Source organism: Symphalangus syndactylus, chromosome 1 (genome assembly GCF_028878055.3).
Source record: "Symphalangus syndactylus isolate Jambi chromosome 1, NHGRI_mSymSyn1-v2.1_pri, whole genome shotgun sequence".
Classification (NCBI taxonomy): Eukaryota; Metazoa; Chordata; class Mammalia; order Primates; family Hylobatidae; genus Symphalangus; species Symphalangus syndactylus.
The window spans coordinates 72,251,580-72,271,272 of record NC_072423.2 but is presented as its reverse complement, the minus strand read 5'-3'; the positions used below and the strand labels follow the sequence as shown (position 1 = coordinate 72,271,272).

The 19,693-nt window shown below is 37.4% G+C and overlaps 1 protein-coding gene across 18 annotated transcripts in view; it reads left to right on the top strand.

Moving 5' to 3' along the window:
* L3MBTL4 (L3MBTL histone methyl-lysine binding protein 4) overlaps positions 1–19,693 on the top strand; it is a 474,605-nt gene that overhangs the window by 100,017 nt on the left and 354,895 nt on the right. For 15 of the 18 annotated variants that reach the window (XM_063620329.1, XM_055237865.2, XM_055237861.2 and 12 more), the window contains 3 exons: positions 8,784–8,842; positions 9,184–9,286; positions 18,862–18,916. In XM_063620329.1, the coding sequence (XP_063476399.1) occupies positions 9,215–9,286; positions 18,862–18,916 (127 nt within the window). In that variant the 5' untranslated portion in view covers positions 8,784–8,842; positions 9,184–9,214. Of the gene's footprint in view, positions 1–8,783; positions 8,843–9,183; positions 9,287–10,307; positions 10,373–18,385; positions 18,418–18,861; positions 18,917–19,693 lie in introns of those variants that run through there. The other 3 variants (XM_055237872.2, XM_055237909.2, XM_055237922.2) reach the window with 3 other exon arrangements.

Sequence of the window (19,693 nt, the reverse complement as noted above, 5' to 3'; positions counted from 1 at the left end):
TTTTGTATCCTTTGTTGGTTGTAAGTATTTGGCTTTATTTCTGGGTTCTCTATTCTGTTACATTGGTCCACGTGCCTATTTTTATACCAGTACCATGCTGTTACGGTAACTATAGCCTTTTGGTATAATTTGAAGTTCAGTAATGTGATACCTCTGGATTTATTATTTTTGCTTGGGGTTGCTTTGGTTATTTTGGCCCGTTTTTGGTTCCATATGAATTTTAGGATTGTTTTTCCTAATTCTGTGAAAAATAATGTTGGTATTTAGATAGGAATTACACTGAATTTGTAGATTGTTTTGAGCAGTATGGTCATTTTCATGATATTGACCCTTCCAATTCATGAGCATGGGATGTATTTCCATTTGTGTCATCTGTGATTTCTTTCAGCAGTGTTTTGTAGTTCTCTTTGTAGAGATCATTCATCTCCTTCGTTGCCTGCAGCTGTTGTAAAGGTGTTTGAGTTACTGATTTGATTCTGCTTGGTTATTGTTGGTGTATAGCAGTGCTATTGACCTGTATACTTTGATTTTGTAACCTGAGACTTTACTGAATTAATTTATCAAATCTAGGAGACTTTTGGAGGAGTCTTTAGGGTTTTCTAGATATACAGTCATTTATTTTGACTTGGTCTCTTCCAATTTGGATGCCCTTTATTTCTTCCTCTTGACTGATTGCTCTGGCTATGATTCCAATACTCTGTTGAGTAGAAGGGATGAAAGTGGGCATCCTTGTTTTAGTTCTCAAGGGTGAATGCTTTCAACTTTTCCCCATTTAGTATGATGTTGGCTGAAAGTTTGTCATACATGGCTCTTGATATTTTGAGGTGTGTCCCTTCTGTGTCTAGTTTGTTGAGGGTTTTTATCATAAAAGGATACTGGAGTTTTTATAATGTATTTTTTCTACCTATATTGAAATGATCATATGGCTTTTGTTTTTAGTTTTGTTTATGTGATATATTACATTTATTAACTTGCATGTGTTAAACCATCCCTCCATCTCTGGAATAAAACCCGCTTGTTCATGGTGTATTATCTTTTGATGTGCTGTTGGATTTGGTTAGCTAGTATTTTGTTGAGGATTTTTGCATCTATGGTTCATCAGAGATATTGATTTCCAGTTTTCTTTTCCTTTATTTTTTTTGATATGCCCTTTCCTGGTTTTGGTATCAGTGTTACTGGCTTCCTAGAATGAGTTAGGGAGGATTTCCTCTTTCTCAGTCTTTCAGAATAGTTTCAGTAGGATTGGCACCAATACTTTGAATGTCTGGTAAAATTCAGCTGTGAATTCATCTGGCTCTGTGCTTTTTTTGTTGACATTTTAAATATTACTTATTCAAACTCACTGCTTGTTATTGGTCTGTTCAAGGTTTCTATTTCTTCCTGATTTAATCTAGGAGGGTTATATGTTTCCAGGAATTTATCCATTTCCTCTAGATTTTCTGGTTTGTGTGCATAGAGGTGTTAACAGTAGTCACAAACGATTTTATATATTTCTATGGTTTTGGTTGTAATGTCTTCATTTTCATTTCTAATTGAGTTTATTTGAATCTTTTCTTTTTTTGATTAATCTAGCTAATAATGGTCTATCAATTTTGTTCATATTTTCATAGAAGCAGCCTTTGGTTTCATTGACTTTTTTGTTGTTGTTGTTGTTGTTGTTTCTATTTCACTTAGTTCTACTCTGATCTTTGTCATTTCTTCTGCTAGCTTTGTATTTAGTTCTTCTCTCTGTAGTTCCTTGAGGTGTGACATTAGGTTGTCAATTTGTGAACTTTCAGACTTTCTTATGGGCATTAACATTATAAACTGTGCTCTTAGCATTGCTTTTACTATATCTCAGAGGTTTTAATAATCTGTGTCACTATTGTCACTCATGTCAAAGAATTTTTAAATTTCCATCTTGGTTTCATTGTTAACCCCAAAATAATTCATGGGCAGATTGTTTAATTTCCATGTATTTATATAGTTTTGAGCGTTCTTTTTGGAGTTAATTTCCGGTTTTATTCTACTGTGGTCTGGGAAGATACTTAATATGATTTTGATATTTTAAAATGTATCAAGACTTGTTTTGTGGCCTATTATATGGTCTATCTTGGAGAATGCTCCATATGCTGATGAGAAGAATGTATATTCTGCAGTTCTTTGGTAGAATTTCTATAAATATATGTTAGGTTCATTTTCTCTATCATGTAGTTTAATTCCATTGCTTCCTTGTTGACCTTCTGTCTTGATGAGCTGTCTAGTGCTGTCAGTGGAGTGTTGAAGTCCCCCAGTATTATTGTGTTGCTGTTCTATCTCATTTTTTAGGTCTAGTAGCAATTGTTTTATAAATCTGGGAGCTCCAGAGTTAGGGGCATATAAATTTAGGATTTTAATATCCTCTTGTTTGATTGATCCTTTTATTAGTATATAATGACCTTCTTTGTCTTTTTTTTTTTTTTACTATTGTTGTTTGAAAGTCTGTTTTATCTGATATAAGGATAGTAACTCCTGCTAGCTTTTGGTTTCCATTTGTGTGGAATATCTTTTTTCACCACTTTACCTTGAATTTATATGAATCTTTACATATTAAGTGGGTTTCTAAAATACAGATATTTGGTTTGTGATTTTTCTATCCATTCTGCCAATCTGTATCCTTTAAGTGGAACATTTACACCATTTACTTTCAACATTAATATTGAGATGTGAGGTACTGTTCCAGTCATCATGTTAATTGTTACCTAGCTGGTTTGTTTTCTTATTGTGTTATTGTTTTATAGGCCCTGTGAGTTTTATGCTTTCAAGAGATTCTATTCTAGTGCATACTGAGCTTCTGTTTGAAGATTTATAACTCCTTTTAATGTGTCTCATAAGGCTGGTCTGGTACTAACAAATTCCCTTGGCATTTGTTTGTCTGAAAATAACTTTATTTCTCCTTCATTTTGAAACTTAGTTTTGCTGGATACAATATTCTTGGCTCTCAGTTATTCTGTTTAAAGAGGCTAAAAATAAAATCCCAATTCCTTCTGGCTTTTAAGATTTCTGCTTAGAAGACTGCTGTTAGTTTGATAGATTTTTCTTTATATGTTACCTATTGCATTTTGTCTCACTGCTCTTACAATTCTTTCCTTCATGTTGACTTTAAATAGCTTGGTGACGATATACCTTGGTGATGTCCTTTTTTCAGTGAGTCTCCCAGGAATTTTTGAGTGTCTTGTGTTTGGACATCTAAATCTCTAGCAAGACCAGGGATGTATTCTTCTATTATTCCGTCAAATAATTTTTCTAAACATTTTGTTTTCTCTTCTCCTTCAGGAACACCACTTATTTTTAGGATTGGACCTTTTACATAATCCCAAATTCCTTGGAGAGTTTTTTCATTCCTTTTGATTTATTTTTTAAATTTTTGTTTGATTGAGTGAACAAAATCCTTATGTTCAAGCTCTGAAATTTTTTCTTCTACTTGGTCTAGTCTATTGTTAAAACTTTCCACTGCATTTTTAAACTCCCTAAGTGTGTCTTTCACTTCCAGATGTTCTGATTGGTTTTTCTTTAAAATATGTATCTCTTTATAATATTTTTCATTTATATATTGAATTTTTTTTTCATTTCTTTATGTTGGTTTTCACCTTTCTCTGGTATCTGCTTGAGTAGCTTAGTAATCAACCTTTTGAATTTTTTATCTGGTATTTCAGAAGGATGTGACTTACATGTTTATAGTTTATTATAGCCTAATTTGGCTCTTAGTGCTTTTAGTACTGAGTAATTTGTATGGGTTCCTTGGTTATAGTGAATCTTTGTATTGTGGCTTTCCCAGATGCCTGTTGTGGTAACAATGTGCTCAGTGCGTGAACAAGTTCAGCATCTCCTATGGGGTTGGAATGGCAGAGATCTCTTGAAGCTTATCTTGTTTCCCCACAGTGTGAATTTATTTATTTATTTATTTATTTATTTTGTCCCAGTATTTTATTTATTTACTGGGTTGAATAGTTAAAGCTTCAGGCCAGTATGGGAAATATCCCTGGGTAGGAACTGGTTGTGACTAAAGCAGGTGGGTAAATGCAGTACCCAATAGTGGGCAGATGTCCCAGCCCCGACAGAGGTGGCTGGGGGAGCTTTCAGTGAAAAACACTGAGGTCTCATCAGGGGGAAGGGTGGGAGCCACCTTAGTTCTTCTGCCAGGCCAGGATGAAAGTGATCCAACTCCCAGATGCACTCCTGACCCAATGTTCCAGCTATTCGTATCAGACAGGCACCTGTTTTCATGTCTAGGAATGTTGATGTTCCAAGTAGAGAGGAGTTGTGACCACCTCTTGTGCAAGCCTGAATCTGGAGGGCACTCCTAATGTGAGGATACTGTCACCCTAAAGTGCTCCAGAAAGGCTGTCTATAGATACACCCATGTCAAGCTCTTATGGGAGAAGCCCCAGCTGTGTTTGCAGTAATGGATAAGAGAGAAAAGAAGTCCCCTTCTCCAAGAAACTTCATGAGCACCAGCATTGAACTCATGCCTCTGCTGAAAGAAACTTCCCACGAGCAGAATGTTCTGGGACTCAAGGCCTGGTATCCAGACTCTTTTGTCCCATGGGGTGTTCCCTTGATGTGGTGCATTTCCCCTTCCCCTAGGAGTTGGTGTCCCTGAGAGCCAGACCCCTGTGAACACTGCTATTCCTCTGGGTGTAGCCACCCCATGGAGCTGCCACATTTCAGGCTGGTGCTGAAGATTATCTGCAAGGGGTCCAGTGATGTGACCTGTCCTTATGTCTCCCAGCAGTAGGCACCAGCACTAGCTCTGATGGGGGTGGCAGGGGAGTGACATAGACTCAGTGAGAGTAATGTAACTGTTTAGAAAATTCTGAGTTTCAGACAACCTCTGTGGTACCCTTTGGACCCTGAATCTTGGGACTTATTGTGCTATTCTCATAAAGTATTATGTAAGACTTATGGGTGCAGAATTAATACATAATTAACTATTAGTATTTTAAGATTCCAAAATAGGTAATAAAGGCAAAATTTTTTAAAAATGAGAATAGGTGGCTGCCATGACATAAGGAAAGTGACAATATGAAGCCACTATGCTGATAGGCTCCACATGAGGGCAAGTGGTTCCCACAGGAAGTTTGGTGTCAGTTTCTGACTGAAATCATTGTGTGTGGCAAGGATTTGGCTAGTGTACTGAGTGGTTAAGTTTCAGATAACTAAACTTACAATATAGTTAAAAAAGCTATAGCATAGTATGGTGTTCAAAGAGGGACCCCAGAATTGTACTGTCTGGTTACTTGTCTGTTGTGTAACCTTGGACAAGTTAACCCCTTGGTGTTTCCTCTTCTGTGAAATGAGGGTGACAGTGGTACACATATTGTTGGGCTGTCATAAGTATTAACTGAAAGTGTATATGTAGAGGACTGATAGCTGTGCCTGGTATGTGAGTACTCAAGTAATGTTAGCTACTGTTAATACAATTAAGAAGGATCAATTATTCATGCATAAGTTATCAAAATGCATTCATTTGTAATCATTTATTAATTTATTCAAACATTATGTATTATTAACATCGAGTATCAACCAGATGAATAAATTCTAGGCTGGCAGTATCTTTGAAATAGTGGGAAATCAGTTCAGTGATCAGAAATTTGTATTCGATATTTTGGTGATAAATTCATTTAAGATCTGCACAGTGTCCTAGAACCAGCAGAAATGTTCTTTCAGCGTGCATGTCGTTAGACATAGTGTCCCTCCTGTGAACACCCAGGCTACTCTGTAATTTTTTAATGGCATGTATTACATATGTTTCTTACCTATATGGTACCATATGATTTATTGTTTAAACTGGGACATTTTGGGGAGTGAAAGCAGTGCTGTTAATCCTTATACCAGGATGAGTGGCGAAGGCAGACGTACCTTGGGTTATCCAGGATATGTGGCTGCTATACTTATCTCCCTTTAGAGGGTGTGTGATTAATCAGCTTCATATTCCTCAAGGTACCTGTGACTATATTGGTGATTAATAGATGATCAATAAAATGTTTTTGAAAGAATTACCAAATAGCACCTGGACATAGACAGACAGTGAATTATTTTAGTTATTTATAGACTCCTTCAACTTGAAGTATTCAGATGCTTTCTAAGTATCAATCTAATTTATCTCCTTAGTATTTGGCAACATGCAGACAGATAATTCTACTATGAAGGGAAATTAATCTCATTTAGAAGATTAAATTGAAAAATTAATACATTATTTTCAATTTTTATACAGAAATACAAATCATTTATATGTAGTTATCTATGTTGTTTTTTAAATCTAAAACACTATTTAGAAGCTTCTCTAATTAAAATCACTGAACATCACCTTGTCTATGGTAGGTGGTGTTCGGGCATTGTCACAAAGCCAGGTGACACCGGGCGCAGCTCAGTCTGGTTGTTATATACCTTTACTTACCCTGGATAATATGTTTCTTTGATGTGTTTTATAATTTGACATTATTCTTTTTTTAACTCCAAAAACTTTATATATTTTTTAAAAGCTCAGCAAGGAGACATGTGGCTGGTGTGACATTTGGGGCTTCCTGGGAGTAGGCCATATATCATGGACAATCAGAGTAATCCATGCATTTTGATACCATGCCAAGGACATCAAGTTAGGTTTATTTCAAAAGAAATGTCCTATTCAGTTGGGTAGAATATGTTCTTTGCATTGACATTATAAAGGATTATACAAAACCTCTCTTTATGTCTGTTTTTCTGTGTGTTAGACTATCTTATCTTATCTATCTATCTATCTATCTATCATCTATTTATCTGTCATCTATCTATCTATCATCATCATCTGTCATCCATCTGTATATCATTCATCTCCTATGTATTTAATGGTCTCTTGTATTTGATTCCCTTTTTGTCTGGCAGCAAAATCTTATATGGATTGTTTGGTGACTTTTATATTTTTGCTTTATTATTTCTAAATCCAGAGGAAATTCATTATTACCAAATTGTATGTTGAAATTTCTCCTCAGTGTAAAAACTTTCATTTTTTTCCCTGATATAAAATAATGTGAATTCAGGCTTTCTTGCTGTTTTAAACAAATCAAGGTTATTGAGATAATTGCCAGGGATTATCAAGGTAGATCGTTTTTGATGGTGAGGAGAAAAATGTCAGTAGCCAGATGATTTCAGTTTGACAAGCCATGGGGTATTATTCGTCGTAAAAGGCAGGCCAGCCTTGGCAGTGCTTGTGTCTTGTGCAATAATACTTCGCTACGGGCATCAAGTCTATGCTGTTCATTTGCATAGATGTTCAGAGTATTACCAGAAGCTAGGCATGAAAAATTGTATTTACATTCTACAAAATGAATGTAATGTTATTGAATTTAGTACATAAGTGCCTGTCTTAAGGACATAAATATCATCTGACTAGAAGCAAAAGGATATGTGGAAAGGAAGTGTTTTCTTGTTTATTTTTTGTTTTGTATATTAAAGAAAAAGGGAAAGGAATTAACTTTGAAAACTGCTCACTCTAGTCATACAGCATTCTAAAGGATAATGTATGGATCAAGAACTAATATTCACTGGATTTAAGGGCTTGAGGCTTCTCTGTAATTCAGAGAGACATGTTTATGTAGTTGGAGTCAATAAACACGTATTGAGAGACTGCTGTGAGCCAGGTAATATCTAAACAGTGGAAAATAAGGATCAGTAATTCACAGTCCTTGTCATCGGGATGCTTACAGCCTCATAAAGGGAGGCATATCTGCAAACAAAAACTACAATAAAGGTATGCACAAGAAATGCAATGTAGAAAAGACACACTTGGTTTACTTGGAGCAGGAGGTAGGCAAGGAAGGCCTTCCTGAAGGCCGCGAAGTCTCTTTTAGTGGGGTCAGAAAGGACGAGTTCAAATTAGATAAGTTGAAAAAGGGAGGGCAGGCAATGGGGAAGGTGTTCAGAGGTTGAGGGACCAGCAGAAGTATGGCATGGAGAAGCAGCAGGAACCTTGCTTTGCAAAGAACTTTAAGACCTTTGGATTGACTGCAACATAAAATTGGAATGATCAGAGTTAATAGGAGTAGAGGAAGAAGGTAAATTCAATAAATGTTTAGTAAATTAAAAATCAACAAAACCTGATGGCAATATGCATGGTGTGATATAAAGGATGAAATGATGGCAACTCCTAGTTCTCTGGCTCAGACATTAGCCCAGAAGGTAGTATTGTTTGAATGAGAAAAAGATGCATTTTCTCCTGGGATGATGCAGGCCAGTGGCAGGTGAACTGTGGGTGTAGAGCCCATGGTGGATTTCAGCCTCCACTTGCCCCTTGGCTTGGTGCTCTTGGGTGGCATACAACCTGAACAACTGTAAGAGGAAGCTCTGGGTAAATGGGCAGCCAGTTATCAGTGCAAATAGGAGGAGAGCCTAGAACTGGGAGGCAGTGTGGAGGGAGATGAGCTCAGTTGCAAATATGTTACATTTGTCATATTTGGAGTGTCATTTTTCAGGTGGAAATATCAATGAAGAAGTTAGATATATCATCGTAAAGCACTGGGGGCTATAGATGATTTAGGGCTATTAAAAGTTTTAAAAAAGTGTATTTCAATTGTTAACATTATTTCAAAGTGAATGACTTTTGAATTACAGCTCCAGCGGAACTCATTTGGTATTGGTGGTTGGTTCTCCAAAACAGTTGACCTTCCCTGTAAAAAAAACTCATTTCAAATAACTTTTCAAAGAATGTCTACCACTGTTTATGAATATACAGAAGAATGATCATGATGAATTGGATTAGTGAACTTTTTTCTTATTTTCTGTTTCAGATTGCTATGCTATGCCTTGTATGACTAAGACCTCTTACCAAGAATACGTGTCAGACCATGTGAGTACAGAAGCTGTGCAGGCTGATTGCAGTGAATCCTAATTGGTTAGGTTAGCTAAGCAAAAAAGCAAACATTTTATCCCAGATAAGACCAAAAGCAATAATATCTATTTTCCCCGTGATAGAAATTCTAAATGAGGTAGAAAACGCATTGCCCTCCCCCTTGTCTTATTACTATATTAAGGACTATAAAACCAATTCCAAAATTTGTGTCAACTTATCAGGTTATTTATAGTAACCAATTATGAGAAGTATAATTGAAAGCATTTTCTTGTTTGCTTCTGTAATTCTGAAGGGGTCACGCCCCCATCCCCAACTTCTTATGTGACCCTGTTTTACAGAAAACCACTGCCAAGGAGTGCAGGGGTGGCAATGAAACAGCCCAACAGGAAAAGGAAGCTTAATATGGATTCCAAAGAGCGTTTGGATCAGGACGGATGCTTGGTAAGATGTCCATCCCTGGACCCTTCCTCACAGTGTGTGATCGCTACCAAAATGCACCATGGAATAGTAAAGTTCATATAACTACACTCAGGGGCTTTTCAGTCACTTGAAACTATGTGGCTTCTGCTTGAGTTTTATGTGTAGTGGTATAGAATATAAGTGTTATTAAAGTCTGATGTATATTTTAAAAGGTGATCTTAATTTTAAAGTGAAAGGAGACCTTTTCTTTTACAAAGATGGAGGTAATCAATCATTCTCGAGTCAGAGAATGGAGGCTGTAAACTGCAGGGGGTTGTATTAGGGTTCTCCAGAGAAACAGGACCCCCTAGGATAAGTGTATGTGTACATGTGTGTGATATTTGTGTGTGTTTGTGTACACACACACACACAAGGCGAGAGAGAGCTAGCAAGCGAGAGAGAGAGAGAGAGACTTATCTTAAAAAGAGGAATTGATTGAGGCACGTCGTTGGGGCTGACACGTCTGAAATATGCAGGGCAGCCTGGCAGGCAGGAGGCCCAGGGAGGAGTTGGTGCTGCAGTCTTGAGTCCAGGTCAGTCTGCAGGCAGAATTCCTTCTTCCTTGGGGGACCTGTTTTTTCTCTTAAGGCCTTCAACTGATTAAATGAGACCCCCCCTCACTACAGAGTGATCTACTTTGATCGAAGCCTGCTGATTTGAATGTTAATCATAGCTAAAAACATACCTTCACAGCAACATCTAGACACTTAGAAGGTATAATGTTCACTATGCCTGTAATCGCTGTGCCTGTTCTGTTTCCTTATGACAGCTTTATGTATTCCTGCAAATTTAAAAGTTAGCAGAATGACCAGAAGACCTCCATGGTGACTATTTTTGGGGATGGTGGGCCATTACAGCATTCTCATCTGTGAACCTTCATTGGCTCTTAGTATTTATTTGGATGTGGATTTTGGGGTCGTCATGTGGTTTGTGGTTATACATTTACACATTGCAGTTGCTGAAGTGACATCGTGTAATACATTTTCTTTTGGTTCAGTTCCAGGTTAGGTGTGGTTTGATGAACTCCAGACATTAAATGAGACATCTCAAGGAAAGATCTGGTTTGAGGTTGGTTTCAAGGTGTTCAGAGTAGGTCTATGTCAAGCTCTAGAGCCATTCCCTCAGGATTAGCCTCACTGGGCAATGGGGTGATTAACATTGGGCTAGGGGCCAGTTCCCTGGGTCCAGACTGGTTGCTTTTCTTAGATCAGTTCCAGGGGAATTTAGAGCTCTAAATGTATAAGGGAAGAACTTTCTATTTAAGAGGTGTTTTGGACCAGACTTGGGCAGGCCTGCATCTGTCTTGGCTTAGGTGAAGATGTCATTCTTTGTGTTCTGCTGTGTCATGTCCTCTGAGGAATCAGAGCACGAGGAAACTCAGGATTTGATGTGTTCAGAGTTATTCTGGGTACTTCTCCACATGTGGCCCCTGGACCAGCAGCATCAGCATCACCTGGAGGTTTGTTAGAAATGCAGATTCCTGGGCCCCAGTCCAGATCTTCTGAATCAGCTACTCTAGGGGTGGGGCCCAGCAATCTGTGTTTTAACAATCCAGGTGATTCTGATGCCCACTCATGTTTGAGAACCATTGTCCTAGGGAAGTGGCTAGATGCATCTTACCTGCTAATCATGTTACAGTTAATCAATATTTTTCTTAAATTTTTTTTGTTTAACATTTGAGACCACCTTCCCTCATCCACACATATTTTATATTAATTGTCAGCATCATTTCTCTTTAAGCTGCTGAGATTGTTACCGCCCTATCTTACTACTCAGTTATCTTACTCTACAATCTGAGTATTTAACCTTTTGCCTCTTCTGCATTAGCACAAATCCCAATTTCCTCTTAAAGATCAACTCAGTTTCTAACTTAATCCTGATGTGTTTACCGTTATTTCTACCCCACATTGGGACTTTCCCTTTATTGGACTCCAGAAGTGCTTAACACTTAGATATGCTTTTAGTGCAGGGCTTGCATAGCCAGATTTTCAAAAATATCTGTTAAATGATGTTCCTGGTGCTTAATGACATCTCCATGCAAATGAATTTTTTCAATCATTAGTAACAAAATAATATTTTAAAGGGCCATATTCTTAGTTTACCTTTTGAGATAATGGGACATATTATTTTAAAGGATGTTCACATATAATTGAAAAGATGCACATTTAGGCCACGTTGCGCTGTCAGTTTGGGGCTCATTGCCAGTAACAATGTTCATTTTCATTAGTCAAATTTAAGAGTTTAATACAGTAGGCTGTATTCACACCTGGGGCTGCATTCACTGTGGAAAGAAGGGTTGAGTCATGCTTGAATTTTGCTAGACTCCTTGAAATATTGGTAACATCCTTTATTTTGTGTGTTACCCTTCTGGTTTACAAGTGACATTTCTAGTTAACTAAATAACATCCCATTGGCAGATCATGCACATAAAACATCAAGCCAATGCACAGTTGGGTGTTTCTGAACATTTTCTTCTGAGACATAATTTCATACCTTGGATATCTAATAATTTTAGATGATAATATTAATATCTGTCAGTGAATGTCTTTCTAGACTAATATTTTCTATGTATTTCTAGATAGAATTAAAAAATATTTTCTTATGCTTTTCAGAACATAGGCATATGGTTAAAAAATAAAACAGTATAGACAGGCAGTAAAGTAAGAATTAAATTATCCACTGTATCCCCTCACACATACACTAAACCCCTAAATATTTTCCTAACCGTGTGACCACTGTGTACAGTTTCTCATATGTCTACATAGGAAAAAAAAAAGACAGCTAAAAATTCCAAACCTTTTATGCACATATACACATACATACACACATCCCAAATGGGCTCACATTCTGCTTGTTGTTCTGCTTCTTGCTTTTTTTGCGCTTAATTATGAATGTCTTGGAGATACAGGTCTTATTCTTTTCAGTGCTGCATAGTATTTCATTTTATGAATGTGCCATAATGTATTTTAACAGTGCCCTACTGTGAACATTTAGATTATTTTAATTTTTGTGGTTATACACCATGTTATATCCAATGTTCTTATTCATATATCCTTTTTATATGTGAATACTTTTGCAGTTCATTCATAGGTACTATCATAGCAGTGAAATTATTGTACAAAAGGGTATGCTCGTTTAAAATTTTGATAAACCACTCAATATCATCCTCCAAAGAGATCACCCTAGTTTATCCTCTCCCTAACAGCATCTGAGAGAGTGTCTCTTTTCCTTGGGATTTATTATATGTTTTACATCTTTGTTTCTACCATATGGGTAAACCTCTGTTTATGATCTGATCCCTGTAATGCTGCTGCAGACTTGAAGAGGGTTTTTCTCTGCCCTTTTAGACTCCTTGACGTATTTTGTCTTTTCACAACTTCTACACAAAGATAAGTGTCATTTTTGGTGCCCTTTGCTAGCTTTTTCTGCTCACCAGCTTGCTTTAGAATTGACTAGCAAAGTGTAGGCACATGGTGATTGGGGAAATGAAGTATTTTTTTTTCAGGGTGATTTCATTGATGTCTAGTGTGTATGTGAGTGTTCTGGGCACAAAACCCCAAAATAATATACAGGCTGTGAAATTTCAAATTTCCTACATAAAAATGCAAGTTTCACAAAAGAAAAAGGAAGTTTTGTTTGAATACACAAGAATGAAATATATAATCTCTGTGTATATAAAATACTTGATACTGAAAAAAATGTTAATTCCCATTCTCCCTCTCCCTGTGAGCCTCTTAACATCAATGGATCTTTATCTAAATAGTGAGTTATGAACTTTGAGAGATAGAAATATGAGACATTTTTCATTCTCAAAAGGATCTTAGACTATTGCTGAATAAAGGAAAACTAACTTATGTAGAGTAATGGAGAACAACTAAGTACACATGTAGCACATTCGTGCTGTAAGGTATGGTCAGCCTTCAGAGAAAGGCAGAGTCATCGGGAGCTTGAGTCTGACCTTGAAGGATGAAGAGTATCTAAGATATTTACCTTGAATGCATTGTTATTCTGTTGTAACAAACAGCTTATAAATCCAACCTGGTAAATCTAATCTGAGAGAATATAACTTTTTTTTTTTTTTTTTTTTTTTTTTTTTTTTTTGAGACGGAGGTCTTGCTCTGTCACCAGGCTGGAGTGCAGTGGTGCAATCTCGGCACACTGCAACCTCTGTCTCCCAGGTTCAAGTGATTCTCTTGCCTCAGCCTCCCAAGTAGCTAGGTGCACACCACCACTTTCAGCTAATTTTTTTTTTTGTATTTTTAATAGAGATGGGGTTTCACCATGTTGGCCAGAATGGTCTCAATCTCTTGACCTTGTGATCCCCCTGCCTCAGCCTCCCAAAGTGCTGGGATTACAGGCGTGAGCCACCGTGTCTGGCCATATAACTTTTTAATATATTAACATCTAGATGCTCTCTAACCTTGAGAGGTAAGAAAGTTGAGGGGTCATAGTGGGAATTATCTGGGCCCCTTAAGGAGGCAGCATGAGCAAAGGTATGGGGTTGGAAGAGAAGGTGACATGTGTGATATATGGCTGGACCTTAATGACTTATCTGATTCAAGCAGATGTTGCTATTAGCAGTGTAGTAGGTGAGCATTGGATGGGGTTGGGGCATGGGTCAGGAGATTCAGGTTTTATTCTTTGGCTGTGCTGCCCATTAGCTGTGTGGCCAAAGACAAGTCACTTCACCGGGCTGGGCTCAGCTTCTTTGTATGTAGAACAACAGTTTTAGATTGCAAGATCTTTATGGGTCTTTCCATTTCAGTAAGTACAAGGTTTGGGTGCAATTAGATTGCAGGGTGACTGGGATAGGTCTGGCTGGTCGCACTTGGTGAGGCTTGATGGCTGAGCAGAGAAAGTTGTACTTGAGGTGGTGGCCACTGGCCTTTAAAGAATGACATTGGGGCCATGGTTGGCCTCAACTTTTGCAGAGGGTAATGCAGTCTTTCTGTAACATCCTTAAATAGATACTGAGAAAATGTTCGGAGTGAGTTTATTTTGGTTTCTATTTTTAAGTAATAGTTAATTCTTGACATTTTGTTGCCTCATAGAAGACTGATGCCAGTTTACAACAGCCAGTAAAATTCATGATTATAGGCTATGTTAGATTTTTTGCTTTTTGTTTTTTGTATGTGTCTTAGCAAACACTTTAGAGAGATTTCATTTGGAGACTGTAGCTATATTATCAAGTATTTGAACAAAATGGAAGCATTTCATTCTCCCGGAGTGTGTCTGAATTCCAGTAGAGTGATGGAGAAAAGTCCCACAAATTTCTGTACTTTTATCCAAAAGGCAAATTCTGTTTTTCTTCAGTTTATATCCCACATTGGATCAGAGCAAAAAAGAAGTTGAAAAGTGGACTTGAACCAGCAGGTGAAATTCAAATAGCAGTTTGTCACTGGGGTTATTAAATAGGATTTCACTGTTTTCTGCAGTTCATGAAATAAATGTGTATCACCCTCTGGGGCACAGATAGCAGGTTCTTATGGAACAAGAACAGCAGGTTTCTCAAAAATCCTTGAGTGTTCAGGCGTCTTCGGTCTGACAGCAAAGGAGAGCAAAGGGGTATTATCTGGCAGTTCCAAGGTGATGAATCGAAATTGCCAAACACAAATCAGCTGAAAATCCTTCGTTTTGTTCCCTTGATTGGAATACATAGACAGAGAAATGTAGACACTAATTAATTAGAAAAAGTCACTATGCCTTGTAGTAAAAGCTTGTGATACGTCCAGTGCCAGCAGGAGGGAACAGAACATTAAGCCTTTTTGGTTATTTTCCCACTTCATAATCTTGTCCTCCAAAATGATGGATTTTAAACTGGTGAATGGAAATGTACCATAGCAAAGACTTATTTTATATTCCTTAAACCATTATCTCCCTTTTTTTCAGAACACTATCTTTTTCTGGAACTTTATTTTCAGTTTTCAGAATTAAAGTTTGAAACCTGAGAAATCGCAGTAATGGTTTTATTTTTCGCAATTTGTATTGATTTCCTTTAGTGGTCTGTCTGCAAGGATAAGATAAAGTGCTAATTTTTCTTTTGTTTTTTAAAATTCATTCTCTGTTCATTAATAGCAGTGTAGATTTATTACCTTTATGAAATAATTAATTAACTAGACAGAAGCAAAGAATGTTAAAGCTAGCAGGAACTTTGGAGAACATTTAGTCCAATTTCTTTATTTTAACAGATGAGAAAAATCAGGTCTAGAGAATGTAGGTCATTTGTTCAAAGTTAAATAGCTTTTAGTGGTGGGTTGAGATTTGACCTTAGGTCACCTAGCCCTAAATTCAGTATTTTCCTTGTTCTACCATATGATACTAAATACTTTTCCATTTGCAAAGTTGTTTAAACATAGGTCAGTATGTTATAGATATATATGTTTATTCTGATATACACAATATAATCTTTCGTGTGTATATGTGTATGTTTACCTGTCTATAACCTCGATCCACCTAAAGAACATACAGATGTTGGAAGCTTAGGCAGTTTAAATCCAAAGTGAGAGGTAATGTTGTTTTTGTGTGGAATTTTTTTTCTTTCTAGGCAGAATTTCAGTAGCAAATAAAGAAGTGTGAACCACTCACTCACTGAGCGACAGATAGCATATTATATATTTCTTTTTATTTTTGAATGACACAGTGATTATAAAAATGCTTCAGTAGCTGTAGTGTGAACATAATCAACTCTCGAATGCCGTTTCTTTTTACTGTTTTAGGTTTTGCAGTAGAAGAGTCTCTTTGTTTTGAATTACAATGTAAATTTCCTACGTATTGAGTGAAGAACAGGGGTGGAACTGGGGTAAAGTGCTACCATGGGAAATTAGACCCAAGGCAGGAGTTCATCATCTCACTTGCAGTAGAACAGGGTAGATATGATTGCATGACTGTTTCCACTCCCACTGCATGCCCTACTAAAATGTGGTAGCCTTGCCACTCACAGTGAGGGCCGTATACTTTTGGCAGTAGCATCTGCTGGGAGCTTGTTGGAATCTGTAATCTAAGGCTCTACCCTAGAGCCACTGAATCAAGGTCTGCATTTTAGTAAGATTCCCAGATGATTCAAATGCATGTTAAGAAGCCCTGGCTTATAGTATATTTTAGCAGAATGCTACTTTGTTAATTGCACGAAGATATCCATGATAACTTTGGATGTGAAATCTACCAGGCAGAAAAGCACTCTTTTGAACCTTTCATTCTTGCCTTCATGCATCAAATATTTGTCGACCTAGACTAGGTACCAGACTATGTTTTGGGGAGGAAAGACAATTAAGACACTGATACATTTTGTTACTATACAAATTGTCTTTTATACCTTAAAACCATAGACTTGAAAAAGGAACTAAAAAAAGGTAGAAAAATGAAATTAATAGTTTTTATTTCATCAGTTAAAAACTAGTTTGCTTTCATTGAAATATTAGTATACATGATTCATTTTTGAAAACCTGGTTTAGAGCTTTGTGATACCATTATGTGCAGTCTGTTTTTTTTTTTTTTTTTTTTTTTTTGAGACGGAGTTTAGCTCTTGTTGCCCACGCTGGAGTGCAATGGCGTGATCTCAGCTCACTGCAACCTCCGCCTTCTGGGTTCAAGCGATTCTCCTGTCTCCTGAGTAGCTGGGATTACAGGTGCCTGCCACTATGCCTGGCTAACTTTTGGTATTTTTAGTGGAGACAGGGTTTCAGTATGTTGGCCAGGCTGGTCTTGAACTCCTGACCTCAGGTGATCCTCCCGCCTCAGCCTTCCAAATGTGCAGTCTATTTTTTAGATTTGGTTTTTATGGTTGTCAAAGCTAGGGTGACCAAGCCTCCTCATTTGCCTAGGACTCAGGAGTTTCCCCAGATGTGGGGCTTTTCAAAGTGCTATGAACAGGTCTGCCCCATGCAGACTGGGACTGACAGCCACACTAGCCATAACTTAAAAAGATCTATCCCAAAACTATATAGGAATAAATTGAAGAAATATTTTTTGGTCAAACTTACTAATTCATAACACTCATTTTTCAGCAAAAGTTTTTGTATAAATCAGCTGCTAAATTTTCCACATTCTCTGATGATAATTAGTTGTTCTTGGAAATAATGAAAACTATTACGTATTGGCCGGGCACAGTGGTGCATGCCTGTAATCCCAGCACTTTGGGAAGCTGAGGTGGGCAGATCACTTGAGGTCAGGAGTTTGAGACCAGCCTGGCCAACATGGTGAAACCCCATCACTACTAAAAATATAAAAGTTAGCCGAGTGTGGTAGTGCGCACCTGTAATCCTAGCTGGAGGCTGAGGCAGGAGGATCACTTGAACCTGGGAGGTGGAGGTTGCAGTGAGCCGAGATTGTGCCACTGAACTACAGCCTGGGTGACAGAGCGAAACTTCATCTCAAAAACAAACAAAAAACCCCAAAAAACTATTGTACATTTATGTTTCCAAAAATAAGTTCAAAGCCTGCTTGAAACCCTTCATTTAAAAGATTTTAAAATTGGGAAATTCTGTTCCCAATTTTAAAGTACATAATTATTACAATTTTTTTTTTTTGAGACAGAATCTCACTCTGCCACCCAGGCTGGAGTGCAGAGGCACGATCTTGGCTCACTGCAACCTCCGCCTCCCAGACTCAAGCAGTTCTTTAGCCTCAGCTTCCCGAGTAGCTGGGGTTACAGGCACACGCCACCACATCCAGCTTACTTTTTCTTTTTTGTATTTTTAGTAGAGACGGATTTTCACCATGTTGGCCTGGTTGGTTTTGAACTCCTTACCTTGTAATCTACCTACCTTGGCCTCCCAAAGTGCTGGGATTACAGGTGTGAGCCACCGTGGCTGGCCACGAATTTTTGATAGGTGGAATACATTTTGATGGCCACAAAATGATGTAAATAAGACACATATCTGGATACCCACTTTCAAAATGCTCTTTGTTATCATATCTTTCAAAAGAGAAAGCCACTTTCCTAGTCTTTGTTGAATGGTAAATGTTCCTTCGAGAGTTGCAGGAAGAGCATGGCTTGCTTGCGCCATGGGGTGGGGCTGCACCGTCTTGCTTGCTGCGTGTGCTTGTATTGTTCATCATACACAATTTATGGTTTCTTTTCAGGAATTTTTGAAGTCACTTGTGATTCTATGAAGGTCAGTTTGGTTAAAATTAGAGCATTTTAACTGAGTACTTACAAACTATAGTAGACCCAGATAGGCTGAAAGCAAAAGTAAGATGGAGGGCTTGGCTTCGGTGAGGACCAAGCCTCTTCTGTTGGCCACTCCTGTGCGACTGTCAGGCCTAGGGATCCACTCAGGGAAGGTACCTGTGTCAACCTCAATATTAACTGTTATCAAAGCTTCCTGTCTCTTTTATTTTAGCCAGAAGCAATCCTTTTAATGGATTCCTTCCACGTCCAAATGGATCATGTGTGCCCCTCCTGGGCACCCACCGGAAGGCTCTGGGTACTGTGTGCATTGTCCCCCTCAGTGACAAGGATCTTCATAACTTTCCTTCCTGCAAAAAGGAACATTAGTTTTCAGTGTTTCCAACAATTATCCAGAAATACCATCTAAACCCCATTTTCTGTATTCTAGGAGCAAGCTGAAGAAGAAAAGAAGCCCAAGGATGGCACAACCCCTTTGAGTCACGGTAATTATCACCAATATTTACAGCGTTAGTTCACAGTGAACAACTTTTAAGTGAATTTTTATTAGATTGCTTAGTTGTTTTAGGTTTATTAGTTTAAATATGCAATAATAGTATCTACCATTTATTCAGGGTATTGCATACTCTTCTGCAGACTTTATCAGTGTCATCTAAGGTTTTCAAATATATGCTTCAAAAACGTCTGAAGCTCTTGTTATCTCATTTATTTGCCTTTTAAAAAGGCTTTAAATAAAACAACTTATTTGTAAATTTTCTCTGTGAACAAGAAAATAAAGAGGTGCTATTTAGTTTTTTAATAATCCTTTGTGTGAGCTTTTCCGAGACTGATTTGATCTTCTAATGATTGCATTGTATTAAAGTCATGTTTTAGAGGAGATTGTGCATTTGCTCTAAAATGAATACTCCTCATTATGGTTATTAATACATCAATAGGTTTTAGATAATAGCCTTTTCGTATTCAACTAATTCTCTGATGCTTTAAATTTAAACCAACAGATGAAGATGCGATTTTCTGGGAATATACATTCCACATATTTTATGATTATTGCTATACAAGCAGACAGCTGTTACTAAATTTTCTATCAAATGTAGTAGAATGTCCAACAACATTTGTGTTATTATCTATGGAAAGGAAGCATATAAATATGATAATGCTCCTCTAATTAACTTTTAAAGTACTTTAACATTTTGTTGAGTAAGCGTTTGTGTTTGTTTTTAAATAACGGAAACATCTAAAAATACCTTGAAAAAAACGACAAA